At 39.2% G+C, this 19,251-nt stretch overlaps 1 protein-coding gene across 1 annotated transcript; it reads left to right on the top strand.

Moving 5' to 3' along the window:
- The first annotated feature begins 8,089 nt into the window (after positions 1–8,089).
- On the top strand, positions 8,090–18,433 carry LOC139139653 (uncharacterized). The gene is made up of 4 exons (XM_070708519.1): positions 8,090–8,739; positions 11,919–12,063; positions 13,956–14,097; positions 16,028–18,433. The coding sequence occupies exons 1-4, from the start codon at positions 8,195–8,197 to the stop codon at positions 16,165–16,167; spliced, it is 972 nt and encodes a 323-aa protein (XP_070564620.1). The 5' UTR covers positions 8,090–8,194; the 3' UTR covers positions 16,168–18,433.
- Positions 18,434–19,251: the final 818 nt, after the last annotated feature.

The raw sequence follows: 19,251 nt of genomic DNA, 5'->3' as shown, positions 1-19,251 counted from the left end.
AAATTGAAGTCACCAATAACTTGAAAATGATTATAATAATTGACAACTTTCTGCAGTGTATCATTGAGCTCGGAAACAAAAATCTCCGCATTACTCTGAGGCGAACGGTAACACAAAACAATTGCCATTTTATGGCTTTTAGCTGGCGAAATTTCGATTACCATAATTTCACTGTCAGGTTCAAGGTCTGTTCTACGCAATGAAGTAATACATGATTTTACCAAACACATAATGCTTCCCCCCTTTTCCTTGTAAACATGCTTTCTATCCATACGGAATAAATTATAACCGGACCCCTGTAATTCTGAATCCTTAACTGATTCACTTAACCATGTTTCTGTGACACAGATACAATCGTGCCGATCACCGATTAGTATGGCATCGAGGTCTTTGAGTTTATGTAATCTGTCTTTCCTACGGACAGTTTTGACACTCCTGGCATTGAGGTAAAGAAAAGTCAGTTTATTGACATTACTAACATGACTTGCAGATGATTGGTAGCCACCGTCATCGGAGATGGAACTGTTGTCCGTGTCACGGCTATCTGTGGAGACGTTGAAGTATGAATCACTGAACTGTGGAAGTTGACATTATTGGCAGAACCATTGTTGAGATGAAACTGACAAATTGTCGTATTCACACAAAGGCATATCGATGCATTTAGTTTGATACCAGATGTCGCAACCATCACATTGTATGCCACGCTGGTTACACTTGACAGGTTTCCCGCACACTCCACACGGACATTTATTGGGCCGGGTTAAGTTGTACATCTCCACTCATGACGATTGACAGCAATAAAAGATACGAAGTTATGCGGCCGCAAGCAATAGTATTTTTCTGACAATTGGCAGGCTCGCTAAGATCGAAAACGTGCATGTGGTTCAGGTATAGGTATTTGATGTCAATGGATTTGCATAGTGCGACCATCGAGACATCAACAGGTGCTAGTAGCTCTTCCGCCCTGCGGTTATCAGTACGAGAAAAGAGACTATGTTGGCCAACTACGATATTCAGGATAGAAAATGCCAACAATGTAAGCGTTGCTCCGAGTATAGCCATTTTGACGTTAGTTGAATGAAAAATTAGTTTGACGTGACAAAACGTGAAACAATAGAGTAATAACGTCGGCAGGAATGCGAAGTCACAAGAAAGTTAATGGAACCTTTTAGGCAATTTGCTGGATGGTGAATAGATTAAAACTGTAATTATTTTGAAATAATGTTCTGGACCAGTATGACCACTTTTTGTTGTTAAAACTAACTTGCCTCCGTAGCCGCCTTGAGTCGGACTGCTGCTTGGCACTGTATTTGTAAAGTAGAAACAGTTTTCGCACAGGTAAAATTCAATGCACTCGGTGAAATGAAATATGGTTGAATCCGTCAAAATGTTTTTCAGGCAATTGTCACAGAATAGTTCCTCGGTAGACATTATCTATGAAAGTATATGAGAGAGAGTATATGAGAAATTCGGAAGAGAAAAAAATTCTTCAAAAATTGCAACCATAATGCCTTAGTTTGAAAATATATATATATTATATACATGAATGTCCACCAAAATAACGTTGAAATTTAGGAGGGGGTACGCATGCCCTGCAAAATTAGCGAGGGCAGGGGTGTGGGTAAACTTTGGATCGCTGGAAAAAACTTTGACTCAAGCATTCTATATCACCGCTCAAAGATCTATTTTCCATGCCTCGGTAAAAAGACAGACTTGGATCATAATTCATTTGGTCCAAACCAATTCGAGCAAAAAATAATGAAGTCCCTCGCTCAACATTGAGACCTAAATAAGCTCGTAGTTTTTTCTCTTTTTACGATCTTTGACTAGTTGACTGCAGTTTTCGTGGTTGAAGATGTGCACTGATGCAAGGGTTTGTGGTAGTTGATTAACATGGTTAGGATGCATTAACAAATACTGGTTGGGGGACTGGAGGAATCGCGATTAAAATCTTATTATCTCCCTCAATAACCTCAAAAATGTCAAATCCCCCTATCTATACAGTAATTTATTTTCAAGTCCCCCTCCAATATCATGTAGCCAAATATTTATTAGGGATTATCATTGCGCAGTTCAGCGCGCAGATGTTCCACACAACCTTTGTATGATGCACTCATAAATATTCTGTAATGGTTATAGAAATGTTGTCAGCAGTTTGTAGAGTTATATTCCTAGGATAAGTTCTTCAATTGATCCATTTTTAATGTATCAGTGGACTTTTAGATTTGTTATAAGTCTAAACCGACTTGAGTTAATCCAAATATGGCTGGGTCGACGGTGCCCGCTGAAGAGCACCTAAAACAATGATCATGAGAAAGTATGCGAATTGTAAATTCCTGGATACATTTTGCCAAATAATCAAAACTGAGCACGTTGACCTACCTAGAAATTATTTTTAAGTACAAGAAATGACAATACTGGAAGGTTGAAATATTTCATCACATAATTCTCTTAATCTCTGAAGTTTTGGGTGTAATAATGGCAAATTTGGTAACAAAATAATTCCCTTTGTTCACACATTTTTTTTCATTTACTTTTCAAAGTTTTAATTTTGTGTTATTGTACGATGAGAACATTCATGAACTACATGTACTTAAAATGTATGGTTTTATATTGATTATATGTGATTTTCATGAAAAACTGAATTTCATCATCGGTTTGTAGAAAATCAAACAAGGTGATCTAATCTTTTTGCTTTCATTTTTTATTATTCTGATATACTAGAATTCAAAATCCTTCAATTTTACTGATAGTACATCCCTAGTCACCCAACATTACAAACAAAATATATTGATACTTTTCTCAGTATTTATGCTTTTTGTATCAACTCCAATATCTTGTTTTATATTTTACCATGTTTTGAAATATGCAGTATTCAGCCTATCAACACGATGTACATAAGTGTTCCGTACACTTGCATTGCTGCGAGGTGCATTTCAGTCCAGATATACTGCTGCATAGTCGTACTCAGGCTGTGGGAATAAGCTTGAAGCATTTCAACACGGCTGTAAAGAATAAGTAAAAGAATTTGGTTGATGCACAATACAATATTGAAAACAAATATTATTCATATCTTTTCACACTCAATGGACAAGGTATTTATGGCAAAATGACAAATACAGGTATCCATAAGTAAACTCTACCCTAACATTTAAAGAGGCACTCCCATTTGTAACATTTTTAAAACAGATTTTTTTAATGCCAACGGTCGATATTTGACGTGGCGACTGCGCGCGGATCGCGAGATATCGATAAAAACATGTCATTTCCCGAGCGTATTTTTCACATCCGAAGTTTTACGATCGTTTCTGATTATGACGCGAAATCCCCCGAAGGTTTGTTGTTGTGCTGATTGACTATATTCTAGGGAGTCCATAATAAGTTCGAACGACGCAATTTTACCTCCCAATGCGAAGACTTTATATACAGCATTATGCCTTTACCACAGGTCTGTTTTTGAAAACTTCTTCTTAGCTTGTGTCGTTTTCATTTTTTTCAATCAGTTGTATTATATTTAACCAATACCAAATAAATATCAGTTTTTACGTGTTAAATATTAGCCGCTTCCGATGACTACATTTTGTCGTCTGCCACACAGTACGTGTGGTTCGCCGCGCGCGTGGTATGCGTCTATGCATACCACGCGGTGGCCGCTATGTATCAACCGCACGTAACTGGGCTAGTCACCTATGCGAATTCTGGTGGAATCAGCAAAAATTGTTTTTCGTTTTATCACCAAGTCAGTAAGACTCAGCTTTCTCCCACGGGGCATGACCGATCACCGAGGCAAGTGGTACTGTGGCATACAGCAGCGTCAGTGTAGACTCGTACTCTATAGCTTAGTTGACAATGGCCCCAGTGCCGAACGTTCGATGTTCGGAAGTGAATTCAGGTGGACCACCGGAATTCAAACTTTTACTTTTTTGAAGACGTGTTTTTATCGATATCTCGCGATCCGCGCGCAGTCGCCACGTCAAATATCGACCGTTGGCATTAAAAAAATGTGTTTTAAAAATGTTACCAAGTGGGAGTGCCACTCTAAGGGCATGCACTCTTTTTTTGTGTGTACCATGGTCAACACTGTTCTGTGAACAGTGATACGGCTATTGTCCCTTTCGGCCATTCAACGTAACCAAGTTGTTTATTGATAACTGTCAGGTCCCCTGGTCTTCAAGGTGTTGCTCTCCGGCCTGATCTCGTGAAAGCCTCCTAGTATGTTTCACCGTCATGTGCGTCATCATGACCCAAACTCTTCCTCAACTAAATCAGAGTCAGAGCTATCTCTGTCACTGCCGGTATGCTGTGACAGTTTATTTGCAAATGACGATCATATGCTTTATTTCCATGTTTGACGAAATTTCGTTATAAAATGAAACGATTTCCATCGTCGTAAGGCGCATTGATATATTCAAATCACTGTTATGGGGTCGATAGATTTGTCATGCATACTTTTTTGAAAACCGCATTTCCCTTACAAAACATGTAATTTGAGCATTTTCAAATCCCAAAATTGTCAAATTGAAGTTCTGGATCACTGTCAATCAAATGATGACTCAGCATCGACGAGTTACCATTGACTCCTTTAGAGCGCGCAACGTTCGTTATAAGAGGCATGTAATAAACCACATAACAGTAAAATCACATGATTCAAATTACCGATTTTCTGATTTTCTGATCCACATTATTTTCATCTATTATGGAAATAACGCACATGATTGCCATCTGCATCTAAATCCAAAAAAATTGAGTGAAAACATGTGAGAGGGGTATGTAAAAAACGTTGTAATTCAAATAATGGACAATATACCCTGAAGGAGAGCATTAACCCTCCTGACGTCTGGCAAATGGTCACCTACCCTCTGACACATAGTCACGATCTGGGTTACAATATTAGCATACATGAGAGCTATAGTTCCCGCTTATGCTGTCATTTGGGTTTGGCATACTTTGATGAATTAACTGAGCCAGGATGCAACGTCATATACATTCCCCTATTCAGCAATCTCTCGAACTCCTTACAGCATGATGACCCATATTATGTGTCTGCATCTTTAACAAGCTGACTGAGAGCCAGTTATACATTTAGCTAATTTGCATAGCAGAACGAAATGTGCAGTTGATACAGAGAACAAAATTACTTGAAAACGTTATCAAAATGTGAAGACAGCTGTCACTGTAACTCTACTTTTAAATTCCACTAATCCTTTGTTGGTAATATTGAGCACGAAACGTGAAATACCTGTATGAGGTTCTAGTTTTAGACACAGTTGCTTTACTAATATTATTTTTAGGAAAATTATTGTACTTTTTATGTCCGTTCATCAGTACATTCAGTACAAGAAATAATTATCATTATCCTACATACCTACTCATCTGCCAACTTCTACGAACCTACTATACCCAATTTTATTATAGATATATTCCAAGAAACGAACAATTTTCGGCAAAGGGTGAATTAAACCACGGTTACCCGGAAAAAATTATCAGTGAGCATGTTCAATCAAACAACCAATCAATAAGTCAGTCGGTTAATCAATCAATTAATCAATCAATTGGCCAACAATTTATGTGGCACCACAATCCATTACGAAGTCATTTTAAAAGGCGCTGAAAAAGTCCACAACACGTCACCAAGTCCAGTCCTTCTGAAGATGTTCGAGGTTGGCGGCAGGCGAAGTTTCAAGGGTAGACTGTTCGACCTGTGATGATGGAGCTTTTTTTTGAAAAAAAAGCGTTCACCATAGGATTATAGATTTACACTTAAGCACATGGAAAGTGCATTGTCATTTGATTGAAGCAAGCAGAGTGTATGTTTTATATGAGATAAGTCTGATAAGTACACAGGAGCAGCACTAAGTGAGTGCCTTGTATGTATTCACAAGAATTCTCTAGTGAATCCCGTTGCACTGACAAACCAAAAAGGTTCTCTGAGAGCTTCCATGTTCAATGATTAAATCACAGTCCCTCAACCAAATTCCATGTGATATTGCTTTGTCTACTTTTTATCGGTCTCCTGCATTTGTCGAGAAACAACCTATCAGCTCTACAAAATGTTTATTTATAAAGTCCGATTGACGGACACGTCGCATGATTGGCTGCCCATTGCGCAGCGTGCAGATTTCGCCGCTTAATCCTATCAGTCCGTGCCAACGAAAGAACAAAACCCAAAAATCAAATCGAGTCTTGCTTAATCAAAGCGCGAAAAAGCCAGTGGTTAGAAATTGTGATTTTTCGTCAATATGGGTATCAAGATCGACCATCATGGCCTCAAGACGGCATTCTTTCTTTCAGTTATCGCCATCGGCTGTGTCACCTACTACTACACGGTGTCTTGGACAAATCTCCCCAAAAATTTTACAATCATCGGCGGGAACAGCAAGACCGCAAAGGAAAAAGCAACAGCGTCGGACAAGATCGGTAAAACACGTGGCGTCCTGGAAGGCGACGTACGTATGTAACGTTAAGTTTCGAATGTATACATCATGTCTTGTGCATAAAACTCAGAGTTTTAGATGTACAACGTTTATTTACCCGTCACTTGTTGATTTTCGGCACAATCAGTTTAGTTGTCGCGACAATACGAGATGGAACGTTATCTCCGTGGATAGAAACTTGTTAACAATCGAGAAACTGAAAAGAGAAATATTCTTTTTTCTGTTAATGTTTTGGAAGATGAGTTGAATATCACTTTTTAAGTTTGGTTTATACCACGATGAAAAAATATTGTTTCCATGAGCATCAACTCTGTAATCTCTTTAGTGTTTTTGCTTCAAAGTGTGTTCAATGATACATTAAACTATATGAATTAGGTACTAGGTAGCCATAAATGTCTCAGAGATGTAGCTCACTTTCACAGTATTCCAGTATTAAAATCTCAGCCTTTGATTTCTTTTGGTAAATGTTCATTCAGAACAAGGAATGTTTTCCGATATCGGTAGTGCGGTTGATTTAATTGATTAATATTGCTCTGTCTCTCTGTCTCTGTCTCTGTCTCTGTCTCTCTCTCTCTCTCTCTCTCTCTCTCTCTCTCTCTCTCTCTCTCTCTCTCTCTCTCTGCATGTCGATATTGCTATGCACTCCACTACGTTAAGATTTTGAATAAAAAGAAAACAAAAAAAAGTTTCGCAGCACGAGCCAATATGGACATAATACAGCCACATGGAATTAAATTCGTTCATGTTATTAAAGGGATATAGTCGTCGGAACTGCGCAACAATGTATCCAAGGCACAATGGTGATTGATGACAGTTAAAACATGGCTGTCATAATCTATCATCGTATGATTTAAATGTTTCAGCTATGATGATGAGGTGCATCTTGATATCGTGCACGAAATACATTGTTTGTAAACGAGAAACTCGCACAGGCGCAGTTCCGACGACTATATCCCTTTAAGCATAACTGATAATTCATAGAAACTTGGCAGAATTCGAAGGAAAGTAGACTATAAATTTCTTATATATGTGAAATTTTGATGCGTTTTAATTCAATAGTTCACTTGGCGGCCTATTACTATGAAATTTTTCATACCCTGAACCATTACGTGCCGTAAAAATCCAAACAAGTTTTCAAACTACGCACCTCTTATTCATAGATTTTAGTGGAGAATATTTCATCGAAACATTCACCAACAGCTCTGCTTATATTATTAGATCACTCACTTTACTTTTTCTTGTCGTTCTATTGATGAGACTCATTACGGATTTGGGCCGTTCACAAAGTTTTACCTGTGGTCCTTTAAGCGTAACTATACCCTGCTTGCTTGTCAGAAAGTCCTAAGTTGTCAGTCTTACATGGTATACCGGGGTCGCTGCTGCGCTGTAGTTCTTTCTTTTGCTTTTTAGCGTTGGCGTTTTTCAACTTTACCATCTTTACGAACAGATCTTGGTATTCATAAACGTGATATGAACCCTTTACATATTTAGGTTTTTGTCAACGGAGGTATTTGTACGACGCTCTGCTATATTTCTAGAATAGTTCTCAACATTGCTATGTTTTCACTGTGTTTTTTATGTTGAATGTTATATGAAGTAATTACAACTTGACTTTTGACAAAAATCATATCTGTCATCCAATATTACAGTCTCCACGACCTGTAAACGGGAGCAGCTACGTGACCAAAGATAACCGGCGATACTTGTTACACGTGCACTGGGATCTCACTGGGCCGAACGTACAGTACAATTCCTTCCGGATGGGTGTTGCTTACGCTGAATATTCCGGAAGAAGGATTGTCGAACCGCTCTTTTTCCCACACTGGACGCAAGACCGATCCAATAGAGGGGTGAGGACATTCAACGAAACATACGATGCGGGGCGGTTGAATGAGCTGGTGAAAGTCTCGACTTTTGAAGAATTCCATCGTGCTTGCAATAGTTCTGTGGACATTCTACTAGTTGCCCCGACAAAGCATATATCAGCAGAGGATTATCAACCAAAACGAGATTTTTACAGCCAAGCTTATAACATCAGCATTCCACCCTATCACAAAATCCCTAGCTCTTTCGATGAACGAGTTGACGCTCTGAGATCTACCGACTCTGTCAAATGTCTTGGAATTTTAGAACCTGGCTACTGGAAAAATTGGCCCGTCACACCAACCGTAGATCGGTTGAAGCAAGTAGAAAACTATTTAATTCTGGCTCCAGCAATACGAAATATGGCGGATAGAGCTGCCGACAAAATGTGTGGTGGTCGGCCATATTTAGCCTTTCACTGGAGAAACAGAACCGGAGAAATGTAAGTATTCTCGTTGTTAATTGAGTTGCGTGTGGTTGTTTGTTTGTTCGTGGTTTTTTTCTTTTATTTATTCCTAACATCACTTGCCCATTGCTAATTACCACAGATGCACGGGGCGTCCAAGCGGCATGCGCAGCAAATTATAAAGGATCTACGTCCGTAGTTATATACCTCCTGTTTTTTTATATTACTGTACGCTGAATATTCCCTGCGCCTGTGTGCTAAACAGGGAAAATGATTTGATGGCGATTGACCAGTGGCAATTGGCGACTTGGGTTGACCTTTCGTTTGCTGAGAGATGGTACTTTTTCTCATTCCTGGCCACTGGAAGTTGTGAGATGGACAATGCAAGAAAGTTCGATCCCACACTCAGAAAGCGCCCCACACTCAGTGTAAATGTGCATACACGAAAGCTGTATATAACACGAGTTCTGATTGGATAATATACGGCCTTTCGCTCCACGTGCAAAATATTATCCAATGGCGTAATGAGTAGCACACCACGACCGGAACTACAAAGTAAGCAGGTCACAATGCAGTGGCAGACAACAGCTTTGTCACAATTTTGGATACTGTTGTACTTCGTCGGTGACAGACTCACAAAAAGCAGTCGAATTTTCCAATAACTGTTCAACGGTACTAAAAGGAAATAGAAGAATATTGCAAAATCGCCAATATTCCGTCCGTGAGCGTAGCATGTGACCTGAGATGAATTTGAGACTATATAGAGTGAGGGAGAATAATATATGGCCACGAAGTAGGATAGTCACTGACACAGTTGATATAATTATTCAATGTTTCCATTGTGAATTTAACGCATTTTATGGTCATGTGAGAATAATAGAATCTCACACCCCAAGGACCTGGGATCAGATTTCTCACACGAGTTGGGGATATTTTGTCTCTAACTCGCCTGTGGCTCGTGTGAGACAAAATATCCCCAACAAGGCATGATTGCCTAAGTATTTAGGTCATGTTTGTGTGCAAGTTGCATGTAACTAAAATAAATTTGTGTAAATGTTTCCGTCGGATTTCAACTATTAGTTTTCGTCAAGCTAGTGAACTGTCACGCTTTTCTTCCTCGGCGTTGTATTTAAGCTTACTGCTAATCTTCTGGGTTCTTTATAAGTCTTTGTGCGTGTGCTTGTGTTGTTTGTTTGTTTATGTGTGTGTTTGTGTGTGCGCGCTACCGTTTATGCGTACACATGCGCAGAAAAAATTTAGTGTAGCTTTAGTCCTTGTTTCCTTGTTTCAAATTCGAAAAACAAGACTTCGATTATAATTAGAACTGACGATATTAGATTTATTGATGAGCCATAGAATCATGTACCCGGCAGTCTATGCTGCCTTGGAGGTTGACGATACTCCAGCATTTATTTTTGTAAATCTGTGAGTGCACTTTTTCTCGTTTTTATTTTTATAAAAACACACACAAAAACAACTTATAACATAAAATCAGACCTAGTATTATTATATGAACGAAACGGAATTACGAGAAATTTCGACCGGTCAGAAAAAATGAACCAGGAATTTGTACTATTTGTTGCTTGTTTCTGCGGTGTTCACACATTCCTGCTTTAATGATATCTTATAAAGGGGATTATCCGTAGCATTCATCAAGCTTGAAAACAGCCATTAATCCAGTAAATTTGTTCTCCATTCCTTACATAAACATCTGTTTCAAAAATGTAAGTTACATGGCGGAGACGGAAGTCTTACTGCGATAATTAAGTACTCTAACGTCTGAAACCCAATGCCTTTTTGAACATTTCCATATTGCCACATCGATTGAGCTTTTATCCTGTCTACATGTGTGTTCATAAGATCGTGCCTATAAGCAACAACGAATACTCGGCAATAATCGGCTTTGGCCATACGTCTAGGCAACACATACCTAATCACATCAAATTCGGCTAGTTTTGAATCCCCAATCGTCAGTTTTGTAAAGATCCGTATAGCTGTAACTCTTGAAAACTGTTGACCTCAAAATATCTTCGTATTCTCTCCTGGTTTTCTCTGAATTCTACCCTCTGCAGGGATATGGGCTTTTACTGCATTAGGAAACCATTCCTTTGTGAAACATTTGACAAGTACATGAGTATATTCAAATTTTAACGGCCATTTTATTTCCCACCATTTTCAAAAATTGGTAATAATACAAAAGAAACAGAACATAAAATGTCACAGTCGAAAACATTCAACCCTATGCATTACATTGGACTACTCTGTGCAGTTTCTGAAGATTTCAGTGCAGATGTAAATAGTATTCACGGTTTTTGCTTTTCCTGATGTGGCTGCGATTTAATATTTGGGCAAACATTTAATCGCTGTGTAATCTTTATCTTGTTCAAAATGGCACATACAGTCCTAGCTGGTAGTAAATAACAAGTATATATACACACACACGTACACAAATCAGTACATTGATTCTCACAAACTTATTTTAGTTCGAAAATAGAATCATAAGAATAATACTAAAGATACAGCTAGTGGTGCTTCAACAATATTCGTCCGGGAGGTTAAAGGGAGGCAGTCGTCGAAACTCTGCTCAAAGGTTGCCAGGGACCGTTACGACCGTTGTAAACACTGTATCTATAGGGTACGATGGCGATTGATGAAAATTAAAACAAGTTGTTAACAATGAATATCGTAAATTTAAATGTTGCACAATGTTGACGTGACGCATCTATGATATGATACATGAAATATGTTGTTTGTAAGCATGAAAGTCGCACACGCGTAGTTCCGACGACTACCCCCCTTTACGTTGCGCGGATGCAACCTGAATCAATAATACTGGAAAACCCGTGTGCTAAGCTTGTGAAGTCTTCGCATAGGATACACATTGTCTCATGCCGTATACCATGTCAGGCGTTTATCCTTCCAACACAAGTCACGTAAAGCGTGCCTCTGAGAAACAATACCGCATTAGAAATAGAACGGTTGGTTTTTCCGGCTTTGAAAACATACAGTGTAACAGTCTCTCTCTTGCCTCTATGAAATGCACGAATTCTTTTACAATTAAATCAATAATTAATTTTATCATTTTATTTAATATTATTTATTCATTTACCTATCTAGCTATTTATTTATCTATTATTATTATTTATTTATTTATTTATTTATTTAACGTGTGCTTGTTTATTTGTTTGCGAATGTTTGTTTTTCAACACTGACAGTTGCAAACCTGATCACCCATGTAAAGACGTAGGCCTTATTGCTGCTATCAATAAAACGGCCGCCGTCGCTGCTGATGATTTGAAAAAGTACACAGCAAAGAATAACCTGTCATGTACGTATGTGGCATTCCCGCCATTTGCCAAGGTATGTCGCAATACCTATTGTAGCTGATTCTCTCCACAGTTACTTGTTGGCTGCAAGTCCGCTCTGCTACCTATAAGCAGCCCACAGACGTGAGTAGATACACGTCAAATCAACGATGTGTATATACATACGTCTATAGGCTGCGTATAGGCGCAGGGCAGACTTGCAGCCAACAAGTAACTGTGATTTCTCTCAAAAACATGTGGATTTGCGTGAGCTGTAAGTCCTTCAACAAACGCTTCCCGCAACAACGGTTACGTTTAAATCCATCCGTACCGTCTTTAGCTATGTAGTGCTCAATTAGTGCAAAAATGAAGTCCCATTGTCGGATCACCCTCCTGAACAATTTACACGAAAGAGTAACATAAAGAGATTAAATAATTTCATTTAGGACTATGATATCTATAATCTTCATCTCGGAGTACAAAGTGAGGTGGCGTAGCACTCAACTAACACAACTTCCTTTCACAGTAATATTTCTCACCAAAGACTACATGAAAACTCCCTCATACTATATATTTTCAAAAGAGAAGGGAATCTTACTAAGTTCAGTACGGTAGCAATAGTTTACTCGAAGGATGGAGGGATACACATTTTGGGAAAACTCACTTTTAGTATCAAAAATCAAAATTAATTTGTCCAACCAAAATTAATTTAAAACATGAACTTGACGCTGCTTTTTAAAATTTAAGATCTCATCGGCAATTAAAGGGATACAGTCGTCGGAACTGCGCTCAAAGGTCGTATTGGACCCATTGATAACACTGTGCCCAAGGTACGAAGGTGATTGATGAAAGTTAAAACATGTCTGTCACAATCTACACCGTATAATTTTAAATGTTGCAGCTATGATGATGAGGTGCATCTTCATATCGTGCACGAATTACATTTTTTGTGAACGATAAACTCGCTCAGGCACAGTTCCGACGACGGTTTCCCTTTAAAGTTATGTGGGAAAATGCAATTTTATTTTTTTTTTTTTTTTTGCATTATTCTAATTATTAAATAATCGGAGTTGAAAGATTGACATTCCAAAAAAGTAATTAAAATCAAGCTGAGTAAAAATCGAAATAACTCGTTGTATAACATTTAAAGACTGAAATGTAAAAATTTAAGAATATTTAGCCGGGCCGAGTAATTGTAGAGGCGTGGTATTTAACACGCGGGGGGGGGGGGAGCCAGGAAATCTGGTGATTTGCATAAATTTACACTTCTTTCTCGCCCAGCTTACGACTGCTTGCCATGGTTCAAAGTAAACTCTACCAATATTTAAGTCTTGGGTTAACAAATCACTATAAAACTGAATGAATCGGTGCAAAGATATGGCACTGGTCAACCGACACTTTGTAACGTGCTTAAGCGAAACAAAGCTAGTGTATTAGGTCGCCTGGCATTTGCAGTATTTGTCGACTAGAAAAACAAAGTCTCTAGTAATTTTCTTTGGAAAAGATTTGAGAAGTCTGTGATATTGGTAAGCACCTCTAAACATGCTGAAACAATAGTCGGCATATTAAACAGACTTGTTCGACCCTGCTCTTGGATAGAAACGATGACGCAATTTCCGGTACGTTCCAAAACATACAAGGCTATTATGTTACATCTCACAAACAGCAAACTTCGCTGCAATTTCTACTACAAGTAGTCGAAGGTCATAGAAATGCCTAATTAACTTCGATAATTAATGGTTGACTTTTGGAATGCAAAAGACACACCAACATCGACGTCTTTGTGCGTTCAAAATGTTAATGTTCAAACGAATGGTTGGAAGAAAAAACTTCACAAATGTTATTCCATATAAAAGACAACTGCATCAACGAATGTGTGTGCGACTGACAATCTCTCTCTCTCTCTCTCTCTCTCTCTCTCTCTCTCTCTCTCTCTCTCTCTCTCAGAGGATGATAACCATTCTAGCCCATGCTAAGGTACCAAATGTCGTCACCAGGGAAAATATCACTACCTCCGAGTACCCGGAAATTGAACGTTTCAAAGAAGACAATTACATGATGGCACTTATCGAGCAGCAGATATGTATACGTAAGTATTTACAAATTACAAGTTCGTTTGAGCTGTTTCGGTGTTCATGAGCATCGACTCCGATCAGGACGTCAGCCCACACGCGCTGCAGTGGCGGGCATATCGACTACGGGATCGATAAATCGAACCGAAAATCGATCTACCTAGCCACAGGCGCTCCTTAGCTGGTTAGTCTGCTAAGTAGATCGATTTTCGGTTCGATTTATCGATCCCGTAGTCGATATGCCCGCCACTGCAGTGGCGGGCATATCGACTACGGGATCGATAAATCGTATCGATCCCGTAGTCGATATGCCCGCCACTGCAGTGGCGGGCATATCGACTACGGGATCGATAAATCGAACCGAAAATCGATCTACTTAGCAGACTAACCAGCTAAGGAGCGCCTGTGGATCTAGCAGAGCACTCAACCACCATGGGCGCCAGTGGTCAGTCCGCTGCTGTAGTATGGATATCCCTCGACCCATTTTATATAGCTAGGCAACAGGACAATGCGGTATTGCGTGCACGTCGATTTGTTTTGCCGTGTGATCCTATATCGCGGCCCCTTATAGGTATAGGTTTTCAACTATCAGGCCCTTTCAATTAGACATTTCAGTGTCAGTTTCCTTGAAACATTGCCCAAGGCCAGTAATCGTCAATGTTTTTGAAATTCTTTGACCCTTAAAATTTCTTCCTGACCACTTTGACCTATGAATTACACTATGAATACTGAGGCCATAATGGTGTATCTGTCTTTAGTTAGGGACCGTTCAGTTTTTACGGCCGGGGGGCGGCAAAATCGTGGGTGGGTCATCGTAATTTTGGAATCAGCGAAGGGGGGAGGTAGGAGAGGGGGTCACCACATTTTCAAAAACAGAATACCAACAATAAAGTTCACTTTATGCCATGGCCATGATCGACCCTCTTTACCGGCGGGCCGCCTTCGGCGGCCCACTACAATAAATATACTCTATGTATTACCCATGACCCTCTTAACAGGCAGACGCCTTTGGTGGCCCACTCCAATAAGGTTTACTTCATGCAATGGCAATGATCGACCCTCTTTACCAGCGGGCCGCCTGCGGCGGCCCACTACAATAAATTGACTTTATGTAATACCCCATGACCATCTTGACGGCCAAATGCCTTCAGCGGCCCTGTCGCTTCAGCGGCCCTGTCCAGTGAAGTTTACTTTATGTAATGGTCATGATCGACCCTCTTTACCGGCGGGCTACCTTTGGTGACCCACTAGAATAAAGTTGACTTTACGTAATGGTCCATGACCCTCTTAACCGGAGGGCTGCCTTTGGCGAACCACTCATATAAAGTTTACTTTATACAAATGTCCATGGACATAAGTTGTCTATGGAAATGAAGTTAAAAATTGCCTTACAGTCGCCCTAATTAACAGACGTTTCAATGGATGTGGCTGAGAAGTTTGTGCACTGGCATCTCTGCTACACGAATAAAGTGCACCGCATACCGGAGTTCAAATCCAAACCGTGCGGGTAAATTTGACAATTGGGTTTTGGTTATTTTTCAGCGGGGGGGGGGGGGGGGGTTCATCAAATTTTTTCGTCTGACAAAGGGGGGTCATCTTATTTTCACGAAAAATGCAGGGGGGTCTATATTTTTTTGAACATCGGCGACAAGATTTTGCCGGTCCCCCCCCCCAGGCCGTAAAAACTGAATGGTCCCTTTGTATTCCATTTAGTTAACAACCAATTTGTTACTGATAATTTTGGTTTTGTGATACCCATGGGCTTGAGAATCCGACTTGAGAACAGAATGGCATCGACTCCACTGAACACATACTGGACACAGTTATACAGAAACAAAGGATATCCCGCGTAGATTATGAAGTGATGTGCACATGCACAAACCAGAAACATCTCTCTTCCCTTTCCCAGAACCTTTTGATATTTTTTGTGCTGTGTTCTATTTTCAGGCTCAAAGATATTCATAGCCGCTATGTTTTCTAGCTGGTCCGGGCTGGTGGTTCGCGCCAGAGAAGCGATGGGCGCCCCTACAGAGAAGTTACCCGACATTATCACATGGAGAGATGATAGGGTTTCTTTGAAAAGATGAAATTTTGACGAACCACGGAGCCTAGATCGTCAAATAGTCCAAAGACCATAGCATCAGATATTATTTCATCGATTGCGAAGATCCGAACATGGTTAGCCTGGTATTAGTCTGTAGTTTATCTGTTTGTATGTATGTATTCACATATGTATCTATGCATGTGTGCATGCATGCATGTATGTATGTATGTATGTATGTATGTATGTATGTATGTATGTATGTATGTATGAATGTATTGTAGACTGCGAATGTGCCTCATGTATGCATAGTAAAAGAATGTATGTTGGTGGATGTGCATCACATGCACTTGAGTACAAGTTTGCATGGTAGAAATGACAACAGCTTGAACGTAACTACAATAGGCAATTAGGGACCCACAGTTATTATGAGGGTGTGGGCCAGAGGAATCTGGGAGGGTCACATTTTACAAATGCCCTAAGGGAGGGTCACATTTTACATTGCTAAGTTTATGATGAATGCAAAGTTTGAAAGAGTTGTCTAAAGAAACTTCACAACAATCCTACGAAAATTACAATTCAATTAGTGTCAATCATAAAGTGCATGGGTTAAATGCATAATTGCATTAACTGTGAATGGTGCACCAATAGCAGCAACAAAGGACACACATAGCACCTACTTATGCTGCTACAACCATTTTTAATGACAGAGTGGCAGATGTCTCTCTCTTGTGAGCATCAGCTTCACGTTTTACAAAAATGATGTGTTCTATATGATGATGATGATGATGATGATGATGATGAAAATAATGATATTGACCAAAATGGCGAATATACTGGTGATGATGTTGACGATGATGATGTGATTTTTAATTTTCTGAACAGTGGAAGTGATTCAAACTGTAGTGAATCTACAAACTGTGACAATGATCAGTGATGCAGACACTGATAAAACAGATATTTTCCAAGCGACGCGATCACGCGATCTGGTAGAGTGTGCACAATTTTCAAATTACGGTATCAGTATAAATCAAAGTAAGTTGGAATTTTGTGATTTCCGAAATTTGACACCCACTGAGCACCCCACAAATGTATGTCTGCTTCATTAACCACTTAAAGCTCCATCAGCTGTGAGTTTTGGCTAGTTTTATAGTATTTATTGTTCTGTGCATCAACTGCAGTGTCTGGTTCAAATCCTTGAGGTGTGCTGAAACGCCCATTATTTAGCTTATTAACACATCCTATATTTGTACAGTCAGTATTGTTATTGTTGGAAACTGCATTAAAGTCCTGACTAGAATTCATTTGTGAGCAAGAACAATAGTCATTACATGTGTATGGGCTTTTTTGACAGGAAGAATGCTTGGCATACTAATATGCTATTAGGAGTTAGACAGGAAACAACATTTGATACACAGAACAAGAAGTATGACTAAACGTTACAGCAAATGTCCCTTTAATATCTGTACTTGTATCATAACAAAGTCAGCAGTTCTATCAAGGTTATACACACATTTCAAACTTTTGAGTTTGAAGGAGGGTCACATTTACGAAAGGGGCATCAAGGGAGGGTCACATTTTACATGAAAGACCACCATCAATTTCCTCCGGCCCACCCCGTCATAATAACTAAAGGCTCCTTTAACAAAATATTGCCTGTACAACTGAGTGCCGGGCACTATAATATCATTGACAGCTGTTACCACAGACTTGTGTTAGATATTATTTTAAAAACAGCGATGTCATCCTATGTGATACACATTTCGAAAACAGCGGTGTCACCATATGTAAACTACGACATACATTCAACAGCTGTCAGTCCCGGGTGTCAGTCAAATCTGGTGAAATTTGGCGAATTATGTTTTTGCGAATACAAGGTAAATATAGTTAGTGTGAATTCTCCCAAATAAAAAGCAACGTTAAAGGGTATTTGTGATACATCACTCTTCGGTTGGTTCAAACCTAATATATTGTAGATCGTTTTCATTTGACCTTTTATTTTCTCCAGAAAGCAGTTCCTTTGAACAAAACAACTGAGACAGATAAACAAGAAAATTATTTTATTTTCCATGCTGAGATTTACTATGAGTGAAAGATCTGTGAATTAGGGTTTCAATATTTCATATCTACTCAGTTCTCTATCGCTGTCCCCTGATTACTTTATCAATTTTTAAACAATGATTTTGTTGTGTTTGTATTAGCCACTGTAAGTCGTATGCTGCTGCCCTGTGTAACCTGAGGGCATACAGATTTTTCGTTGATTTTTGTCTGCAGACTTCTATTCCAAGTGACTAGTAAAACGTATAAATTACATATAAAAGACGATGTCTTCGCATTTCTATGACAAAAATCTTATAAAAAACTGCTATACCACTCAACTTTTGACCAATTCACTCCATACATGCACGATCAATAGCAAATGCATGTATGCCATGTGAACTGATCAAAATCTCGTATTATATCACACCAGTATATTAATGGCGCAAATGCAGCGATCTGATTGGTCGAGACGTGACAAGAACCGTGGCATATTCGCGATATACCACGGTCGGCACACACGCGAGCTCACTGCAAAGCAAAAATCATTTTTTGATGTTTCATCCCAGAATTTCAATATATTGTTATGATATAATAGCAATAAAGCACACCAAGCTACGGTATACCACTCGATTTTGACCAGTTCACTTCATACATGAACTGGTCAAAATCTCGTGGTATACCGTAGCTTGGTGTGCTTCATTGCTTAAATATACCATCACTGGTTGTGGTTCATTGCTTAGGTAAATTCCAGGGGAGGAAATGGTGTACACTTCCCAATTTCAAGGGCAAATAGGTTCTCAGATTAACTGAGCTTGGGAGAATGAGTTATTATTATTTTATTGTACTTGGGCCTCAGCCCAAGTACATTTGTTTTCATTCCGTGGGAAAAAACTCTGTAAGGTATAACCATTTCTGGCTGAGACCAGGGAGGGCAAAATGTCTTGGCTTCATCTTTCTTGGCATAATAAATGGCGTAATGATGTTAACTGAATGGAAGTGCTGCTCTCAGCCAGTCTTGAATAAGTGAGATGTGAATATTAATGCTTCTCTATCTGAGTTTTTGCCACAAAATCTTCTGAATATAATCAAA

This window comes from Ptychodera flava, chromosome 9 (genome assembly GCF_041260155.1).
Source record: "Ptychodera flava strain L36383 chromosome 9, AS_Pfla_20210202, whole genome shotgun sequence".
Taxonomy (NCBI): Eukaryota; Metazoa; Hemichordata; class Enteropneusta; family Ptychoderidae; genus Ptychodera; species Ptychodera flava.
This window is presented reverse-complemented; position numbering and strand designations above follow the sequence as displayed.

Excerpts from the sequence above, each read along its gene's own strand:
- LOC139139653 (XM_070708519.1), top strand. The coding sequence starts at position 8,195 with ATGGGTGTTGCTTACGCTGAATATTCCGGAAGAAGGATTGTCGAACCG. Across the intron at positions 8,740-11,918 it reads AGAAACAGAACCGGAGAAAT|TTGCAAACCTGATCACCCAT; the intron begins GTAAGTATTCTC and ends CAACACTGACAG. Across the intron at positions 12,064-13,955 it reads CATTCCCGCCATTTGCCAAG|AGGATGATAACCATTCTAGC; the intron begins GTATGTCGCAAT and ends TCTCTCTCTCAG.